The sequence below is a fragment of the Ammospiza nelsoni genome, chromosome Z, assembly GCF_027579445.1.
Source record: "Ammospiza nelsoni isolate bAmmNel1 chromosome Z, bAmmNel1.pri, whole genome shotgun sequence".
Classification (NCBI taxonomy): Eukaryota; Metazoa; Chordata; class Aves; order Passeriformes; family Passerellidae; genus Ammospiza; species Ammospiza nelsoni.
The window spans coordinates 44,730,032-44,739,579 of record NC_080669.1 but is presented as its reverse complement, the minus strand read 5'-3'; the positions used below and the strand labels follow the sequence as shown (position 1 = coordinate 44,739,579).

At 41.9% G+C, this 9,548-nt stretch overlaps 1 protein-coding gene across 1 annotated transcript; it reads right to left on the bottom strand.

Moving 5' to 3' along the window:
- Window positions 1–685: 685 nt before the first annotated feature.
- Window positions 686–8,227, bottom strand: BTF3 (basic transcription factor 3). Its single transcript, XM_059492117.1, has 6 exons — window positions 8,125–8,227; window positions 7,776–7,844; window positions 4,474–4,587; window positions 4,032–4,233; window positions 1,518–1,574; window positions 686–1,047 (listed from the first exon to the last, which is right to left on the bottom strand). The coding sequence occupies exons 2-6, from the start codon at window positions 7,842–7,844 to the stop codon at window positions 1,001–1,003; spliced, it is 489 nt and encodes a 162-aa protein (XP_059348100.1). The 5' UTR covers window positions 8,125–8,227; the 3' UTR covers window positions 686–1,000.
- Between the last annotated feature and the right edge of the window lie 1,321 nt (window positions 8,228–9,548).

Below are 9,548 nucleotides of genomic sequence, written 5' to 3'. Positions count from 1 at the left end.
CTTGTGCCCTAGAAAGTTCTATTTTTCTCTGAAACACAACAAAAACCCAAAAAGCAATAAAAACAACACATTCCTGAAACATTCAAATTATTAGTTAATAGATCCAAAGCTGGTAAATACACTTAAGAACCATTATCAATTTTATAAATGCTTTTCCTCTTTCTGTGCTTCATTCCCCCATATAACTGATGGTTTCAGGTAAGTAAAATTAAAATGGTATTATTTAACCCATTAAACAGTTGTACCATGCAAATGGTACATGTTGTACCAAGTTGTACCATGCAAACATCTTTTAAACACTCACTGAAGATAAAAATTTAACACATGTAGCTCCCCCAAGGCCAGCAGCAAGCAGCTGGCAAGTAAAAATTCTTCCTGAACTTGCAAATTTTGTGTTAGATTAAGCCACCATTAACTGTTGCTAAAATACAATTCTATTTCGTAAATCCAGTAGGTTACAAACTGACAGCCTACCTAGCTCTAACCTGCAATGCCAGAAATTCACCAATTAAGTCCAAAAGGTTTCATTATGCACAGAAAGCTTTTTTTCAGGAGTCAGCTTTTTAACACAGCAAAAGGAGAATGCTCTGCAGAAAAGCAAAACATTTTAAGACTGTTTAATATTTAGGACCTGTTGTTTAATATTTTTGTCCCCGATTTTCTGACAAAAAGTCACACCAGAAACTTTGTTTTATATTTTTATTGTATGCCAAAGTTCATTAAAGATGAGTGTTTGCTTGTAGAAGTTACTCAAAAAATGTGTCTAGGCAGAAATTTGTTAGCAATCTGACTTATTTCAAAGCATAGTTTTGTTCAATCGGGCCACAAAAATAACAGTGTACAAGCAGTAACTAAGGAGCTGTAGATTCAAGGAGTTTCCAAATATCACTGATCTTGAGATCTCATCAGGAAATAAATCAAGGCAGTCACAATATAAAATAGCAGCTCCATATAGCTTTTTCAAGTTTTAATTTTATTCAGGAGGTGACAGTTCAGTAGTTCAGTTTGCCTCATTCTTCGAAGCTTCATCGAAGTTTTCAACAAGATCTAGAAAAAGATTGTTGAAATTAAAAGTTTGACACATTTCCCCTCTGCCGAACATTTTGGGTTAGAATTTTTTTCCAAAGTCCTACTTCATATCAAGTTTTTACCATAAAATCTTTCAGCTTGTAAAATACAGAGCAAATATTGCTCAACCAAAGAAATTTTGGACAGTCCATTAAAAAGCACAATTCTAAAAGCATTTAACTTCACGATAATGACTGGGCAGTGATTCTGACAAGGTAGTTTCTCATGAAATATTAAATAATGATCTTGGTCGCAGCTATCACTTCAACACAGGACCAAAATGCTAGCTTAAACTGCCAAGTCTCTCACAGTATCTGAAATTAATGAAATAATCTGCCCACAGAAGTCACTAGACATCATTCTTACTATCCCTGGTCTGATCTTATGCTATGTGTAAGATCTCTCAGCAAAATTCACTTCCTTCTCCACCACTGCATGTTTGGTCTCACCTGGAACTTCGTCGTCATCATCTTCACCAGTGGCAAGTGGTGCTTTTCCGTCCACAGCTGCAAGAGCAAGTAGTTCAAAAGCTTCATTCAAGCTCATCGTAGGCATTTTGAGTTATTGTTTAGCTTTGTGCTTTTTGAAAACATTATCAAAGATTCTGGGCCAAGCTGCAATGCTTTATCCAGTTCTGTAAATAAAACTCTTTATCTAATGTCAGAAGCTTATATTCCCTTTTTTACTGATAATGCTCAAACAGCCCAGTAGTAAAATTAGAAGATGCATGCTAAACAGCATACTAGTCACCATCTTGTACAAAGATATTGAGTACTCTGCACAACAATAACTCCCACATACAAGTGGAGATTGATTTTACAAGTTTCTCCTAAAAGTAGGTTAGTTTATGGACTACCACATGGCTCTTAAATTTACATATTTTACATCATGAAGTTTTAAGGATCTTATTACCCCACACATCCAAAGAAATCTGAGGTGTAATTGTGAAGTTGCAGGCAGACACAAGTAGAAGTACTTAAAAGGTACTACTGTTCTCTGGCAAAGTCAAAGGAATATGGAATTGGATGCAGTTTTACACTCCTTAGGTGGTTTAGGCGACCTAGTGTTCTAGTCCACATGTTTGCTGACTCAGTAATTTCTTTAACCATTCCTATTGCATTTGACAGAGGTAATGAGATTTAACCATCTCCATTGTAGCAGACCAGTGAGCATCTGCTGAACCGGGCAGAAGTATAATGCTACAAAGGATAATGCTATCTCAAGTGTCTGAGTATAGAGAATAAGAATACTCTACAACTATTCTTAGCTGTACTGTCACATTGTCTCTTACTCTCTACTGCCTTAGCATTATTCCAATTAATCCTTCTCAGTTTTTAAGAAAAGTGTGAGGAAAAACATGGTACTAGATGTCTACATTAATTTCTAGAGAACCAGAACTGATAAATAAACTTTGTTTTGAAAGGACTTGGGACAAGGACATCACTGTTCTTAATTTGTTTTTTTTAAGAAGCAGAAAGTTGTTAAATCTTAAATGCATCTTAACATTAAAAACAACATTTGAAGAGCAAACCATGTTATTTTGTCCTAAATTACCTGGCATTCTCTCTCATCCCCAAGACCAGTCCAAGTTTACCTTAGCATCTGCTATCATCACAGATGCTTCATTCATTGATATTAAGCTTCCAAACCTAGCTGACAATGCCAAATAGAAAGTTTTGTGCAACTAGTTCTGGCATCCACTCTTAGTGGAAAGAAACAGCCATTTATTAGAACATAAAAACTAATCACTTCAAACAAGCTTCCCTCCTTCTAAAACTCCACAGTTTAGCTTAGTATATAGCCTCTTATAACTGGCTTCTCATTGTTACCAGAAAACAGAACTCCAGCAATCATTCTAAATCCTTCCAAGTACTCTTTTCTTTCAAGCTCTATTACTATCACACAGGTGACATTAGAAGAAAGGATCTGAGGATCATGATAAAGAACACTTTACTCCATATCTTGAGGACTACTTCTAGTAAAATTTTTTTCATTGGTAAGTTGCCAGGAGGGCACCATCAATTTTAGGAATGTAAAGAGAGGCTGCTTTGGCAACAAAGCAGAGGAAGAATAATAAATTAATCAAATTAGAACTGCCAAAGATCGGACACAATGATTTTATCTCATTTTTTCTACGTTCAGGCTGTTCCATATATTTGAAGGAATGAGCTTAAGATATTTCAGGAAGTAGAAGACTGCACACACAGGACACAAGCAATGTTCCCAGTGTCAACAAGTCTTTCACTCCTGATTTTCATCCTGTAGCAGCAGCACCTTTATCAAACACTACATATTTAAGTCCTTACTATACTTTTCCCAGTTTTAGAAAGAACAAATGCTCATACTTTTTTACTATTTTAAGTATGAAATAGAAGTTGGTGTATCTAGCTTAATACACCCTGTTCTCTATACTGTTTTACACATACTGAAATTATAATGTACTTGCTTATAAATACCATGTAATTTCTTCCTAGTTATCAAAAAGCCCATGGAGCAATACTTGCACCACACCTGGGAGGGAGAAAAGCAATCACGAGATTATCTGTTATGTCTCTCTCCCCATTACTTACATTTCCATTCCAAGTGTCAAGAAATATGCTCAAACTTATCCTTCTTTAAAACCTAACATTTACAGAGTAATTAATTCACCCAGCTATAATGAACAAGATATGTCAAAATATGACAGCCACACCAAGAAGGAAAGTACCAGAAAATCAAGTCTGGCTACAATTTTCCAGTGCTAACCCAGCTACAAGACACACTAACAGGTGACTTCGCTTGACTGAGTTATGCTTGCCATTGGGTTTGAGCTATAAATAAAATTGATTTTAAAGTGTTTGGTTTCTTTGTAAGGATTTTATAACATGCTTGCCAACAACAAGAGTGCAGGGAATGTCACTGCTGCTACAGAAACAAGCTTCATGTCAGCTGCCAGCATGAAACACATTCAAGTTTCAACCTACATTGCTTGGGTAGGGCTTCTGCCAATCTCCTGAGGCTGGTCAGACTGTCAGCTCCGAGCTGGTTTAGGATGCTAGGCAGCATTTCTGTCAGCTGCTTTGTCTCAGCATGGCCGGTGATAGTGAAAGTGTTAGCAGCCAGAGATGCCTGAACTTTTGGGTTATTGAAGTGAATGACTGTTCCTTGATTGGTAAACATGTTTACCTGCAAGAAAAAAAAAATCCGGTATTTGAAGCAGTTGAACGGGATTTTTCAATTTAACAGGAAATAAAGATTCTTAAAGTTCCAGGAAGACCTATTGATCATCTACAGACAAGTTTAGGAGCTATGTTACTTACCAGAAAATTGATTTTAATGCATATTCTATTTAATACGTTTTCTATTTTCTATAATACTATTTCTATTTTCTATTTAAATATATTTTTTTTCCTTTGAAGCAATTACCTCTTCAATTCCAGAAATATTGTTGACTCCCAGTTTCTTCAATGAAAACTGAAGCTTTTTATCATCTGCTGTAGCTGTTCTGTGAACAACCTTCTTCTTTCTGCGGGCAGTACCCTTTGCAAAAAAAAAAAAAATTACAAGATTAAGCTTAAGTAGTTCTCACAAACTCTAATCCTAAAGGCTGCATAACTACTTCACAATCTCTACAAATCACCTTAACATACTGCACCTGTGTTTCACTGCATGTAACCCTGCTGCCCAACTGCACTGCAGCAGTTTTTCTCTTTGCAGTTAGGCAAGATTTGCACATGTAGGAGAAGCATAAAGTTTTAGGAAGCAATGCCATGACAGAGTATTTATTCCACAAATGTCATAGTTTTACTGCAACATCTTAGAAAAGGGGAGTTGCAAATTTAACCTTCTTAACCCAAGTCATCACAAGACATAAAACTGAAGAATGAACAGTTTCAAGCAATTTCCAAAAGTTATTAGTTTTTTCTTAGATTATAGCCAAATTTTGGAAAAAATCAGAGGTCGTAAGGCTATGAACACATCATTAACAAATGAATAAGAGAAAAGCCAAAAATACTCCATTTTTATTCTAAATAGCCATCTTTCATCTGATGGATTTACATATTTGAAGAATGCCTACTTTTCCAAATTATATTATAAATACATTTTAAATAATACTTCTGGTGTTCTAGACCAACCCTGTTTAGAAACCAAACAAGTAAAGGTTAAGTTGTCCTACAGATCCAAAGCTCCAGATTTCTCCAGGGAAGTAAAAGTTCCACATTAGAATACATCTATTTATATAAAAAAGCAGAAAATGTCATTCTCCAATTGCTTGCACAAGGGTTCAGAAAAATCTGACATAAAATGTCGGTAAAAAAAGTGAAACTAAGCTTGTTTTTGACATAATGTAACTGTAACTACTAATCTAAGCCCTCCCACTCTGGCTGCTCATCTGCCTCGTGCTAATAAGAAGAGAATGTGTTGCTGCCTAGCTGTGTAAATAGCTGCAATTCCTTTTCAGTTTACTGTCAGAAATTTAAAAGTTGGCTGGACAGTAACAAATCTAACATAATTCTGTTACCAACAATGAGGAACATTAGTGACAAATTCATATGAAACCAACACTTGGAAGATGACCACTCAAACCTTTAAGTTTTTGTCTAGAAAACTTGATATTCACACCCTGCTACTGTTGGGTTAGCACACACAGTGGTTTGGAAACTGCTAAAAGTAACAGAATTGCTTTATTTTAGTGGCTTGTCTACCCAAGAATTGAGCTAAATAAGGCATATGCTAAGTCCCCCTGGACAACAAAATTCTCGGTAAATTTCAGAACATGACATCTTGAATCAAGGAATATGGATGAATATGTACCTCCTTCACACCCATCTCAACTTACATGGCAACAATGCAATAAAGATATCAGGAATAATTTACCATTATAAAAAATAATAATATGGCAGGTTCAGGCATTCCAACTATTTCACAGTCTAATTTTAGAATTAAATTACCATTCTAAGCTTTGCCTAATGTCTATAAAAGCCCTATATTGATCAGCAAGCTGCAAGAACTGCAATCTGAATGCATGCTCTCACATGACAGACATTAAAAGCCTCTATAGTCAATAAACACACACTGGTTAACATGCATACAATCAGCAAAATAATACAGGAGTTCTCTAATTAACCATTAACATACACCAAGAATATGCAAAAATTACCAAGGTGGTTAATTACTACATAAACCCTGCTTTAGGCTGCCTAAATCTCCAGCAATTGGCAAAAAGAAAAGGGAAAAAAGCCCCAAACACTGGAATGAAAGCTCCTGGAAATTCTGTCAGCGAGAGTTCTGTTGAATAATTTGTAATCTAGAACATTGTGCATACTCTCTCAGGTATGAAAGATTCCTGAAAAGTTCCTGAATTCGGACTGACACTGAAATTAAAATGTTTACTGTCATATTAAACATACTTTTCTCACATTATAAGTAAACACACAACACAAATACCTCTATTCAAATACAACAAAACAAAGTTTTTCTTATTATATTCGTCTGCAATTTAAAAAGTATGACAATATATAGAATTTTTAAATTTGTGCAGAAAGGCAAAAAACTGCCTTGAGCAACATAAGTATCTCTGACAAATCAGTAACATAAGACCTCTAAGACCTGTTATGAAAACTATACCAAACCTCACTTGCTGTAAGGTATACTCACTTTAAATCCCACACGTTTTCTAAAACAGCCCACAAAATTAGCACGGGATGGCTGCAAGAGGACTACAATGACCATCTACTTCCAAACTTTCTGCCATGGGCAGGGACAATTCTAACTGGACGAAGGTACTCAAGAGTCCCATCCAACCTAGCCCTTAACACCCCCAGGGATGTGGCACCCACAGCCTCTCTGGGAAACTTGTTCCAGTGCCTGACCGGCCTCATAGTAAAGAATTTTTTCCTAATATCCAGTCTAAACCTATTTTCAAGCTAAACCCATGCCCCCTTGACATGCTACTACATGCTCTTGTAAACAGTCTTGATGCATCTTTCCTGTAGGCTCCCTTCAGGTACTAGGAGGCCACAATTAGGCCCCAATGCCTCCCCTTTTGCAGGCTGACCAGTCCCAATCCTCTCAGACTGTTCTAACATGAGAGGAGCTCCAGCCCTCTGATCAATCTGCTGTCCCTTCTCTGGACTATTCCAACATCTCCCTGTCCTTGCTGTGCTGGGAGCCCAGAGCTGATGCAGCCCTGCAGGTGGGGTCTCAGCAGAGCAGAGCAGAGGGGCAGAATCCCCTCCCTGCCCTGCTGCCCACCCTGCTCTGGATGCAGCCCAGGACACGTGTGGCTCTCTGGGCTGGCAGTGCCCATGGCTGGGGCATGTCCAGCCTCTCAGCCACCAGCACCCCAATTCCTTCTGGGCAGGGCTGCTGGGATCTGTTCATGCCCAGCCTGTGCTGGTACCAGGGCTGCTCTGACCCACAGGCAGTACCCTGCACTTGACCTTGCTGATTACTAGATTCACATTCACCTTAATAAAGAATATTAAATCTACTGTAAAAAAACATACACAGAGAGAAACGCCTGGAGATTCACCTACTGCATATTGCACCTACAAAAGTGACTTCAGAGGGCCCTGGCGGAGCACAGATTCCCTTGAGGACAGTCCAGCCAAGCTGAAAGCACTCAGGGCTGCTCCACACACCCGTTTCCGGGACCCCTTGTGTCAGGCCCGACATACGGGCTGGGACACGCAATCCCGAAGGCAGCGCAGGGAGGCGGCTCCTACCTTGCCACCGATGCGCACTTGGGCCTGAAGCTTGGCCAGCTTCTCCTGGTTCATGATGGTCTCCTTCATCTGCGGGAACAACAAGAGTGGGTGTGGGAACACCGGTGGGGGTACGTGGGCGCAGGGGGCTCTGCAGCCGCCCCTCACACACACCCACACGCGGCACGGGGGCAGCCCCGCCCCGCCCTGCCAGCGGGCCGCAGCGCTCTCCGATCGCGGCCAGAGCCGCCGAGCCTCCCCGCCGGGCCCGGCCCGTAACCGCCGTCCCTTTCTCCAACCACCACCGCCCCCACCGCCCCCGGCCGAGTCACGCTCCCCTCCTCGCCGCCCCCCGCCTCCCCCGCGGTACCTCGGCGAGCGGAGGGGCGCGGAGCGCGGCTGGAGGCGGCGGGCAGGACGCGGGGCCGGAATCCGCACGCGGGCACGGCGAGATGGCGGCCGGAAGGAAGGACCTGCGCGCCGGGCCGCGCGTGCGCCGCGCCGGGCCCGGCAGGGGGCGCCCCTCGGGGCGGGCCGTGGAATCCCGGGAGCTGTTGGCTTGGGAAAGACCTGCGGTGTGGTTGGCGCGCGCTGCCACGGCCAGTCTTCCCTTAGACAACTTCAGGAATAGTGACTCTAGCATCTCCCTGCGGAGCCCGCTGCAATATGTTGTCAGCCTTTCTGTGAAGAAATTCCTCTTGATGTAGACTCTCCTCTTGCTGCACCTCCTTTCAGGTCGTTGTAGAGAGTGATAAAGTCACCCCTCAAGTCTCCTCCAGGCTAACATCCCCAGCTCCCTCAGCTGTTCCCCATAAGACTTGTGCTCCAGACCCTTCACCAGCATTGTTGGCCACCTCTGGTCTTCTGCCAGCACCTCAATGTCCTCCTCCTATTGAAGGGCCAAGGACTGGACACAGCACTGGACACGTGGCCTCACCAGTACAAGGGGACAATCCCTGTCCTTGTCCTGCTGGCCACACCATTGCTGATCCAGACCAGGATGCCATTGGCCTTCTTGGCCACCTGGACACATGCTGGCTCATGTTTGGATCAGCACCCGCAGGTCCTTTTCCTGTGGGCGGCTTTCCAGCCACTCTGCCCCAGCTTTGGAGCTGCCTGGGGTTGTGGTGGCAAGGGCAGGACCCAGCACTCACCATGCCTGCCCTGCCCTCTTACCCAGCCTGCTTACCTGCAGCCTTGCCAGGGAAGTTCCCCGCCACAGGCTTGACATCCATGGTCTGGCATCACAGAGTAACAGAACCATTTGGATTGGAAGGAACCTCTGGAGATCATCCAGTGTAATGCCCCTGATAAGTCAGGAACACCCAGAGCAGATGACATAGGAACATATCCAGGTGGGTTTTGAACAGTTCCAGAGAGAGACACTCCACATATTCCCTGGGCAGCCTGTTCCACTGCTTAGCCACCCTCAACATATAGGAGTTATCTCTCATGTTGGGGAGGAATTTCTTGTGTTTTAACTTATGGCCATTGCTCCTCATCCTGTCACTGTGCACAACTGAAAAGAGTCTGGCACCATCCTCTTGACACCTGCCTTTGAGATATTTATACGTATTGACAAGATCCCTTCTTAGTCTTCTCTAGACTAAACAGGCCCAGCTCCCACAGTCTGTCATAAGAGAGGTGGCCCAGAAGTTGTGCTTGTGTGGCTGGACCCTCTCCAGTAATTCCTTGCCTTTCTTGTACTGAGGAGTCCAGAACTGGACGTGGTGCTCCAGATGTGGCCTCACTAATTATGTGTTTATTATTTTTCACGCTAGAAAACACTTGAGC

Excerpts from the sequence above, each read along its gene's own strand:
- BTF3 (XM_059492117.1), bottom strand. The coding sequence starts at position 7,844 with ATGAAGGAGACCATCATGAACCAGGAGAAGCTGGCCAAGCTTCAGGCC. Across the intron at positions 1,575-4,031 it reads AGAAGCCCTACCCAAGCAAT|CTGTGGACGGAAAAGCACCA; the intron begins GTAGGTTGAAAC and ends TTGCTCTTGCAG. Across the intron at positions 1,048-1,517 it reads TGATGACGACGAAGTTCCAG|ATCTTGTTGAAAACTTCGAT; the intron begins GTGAGACCAAAC and ends ATCTTTTTCTAG.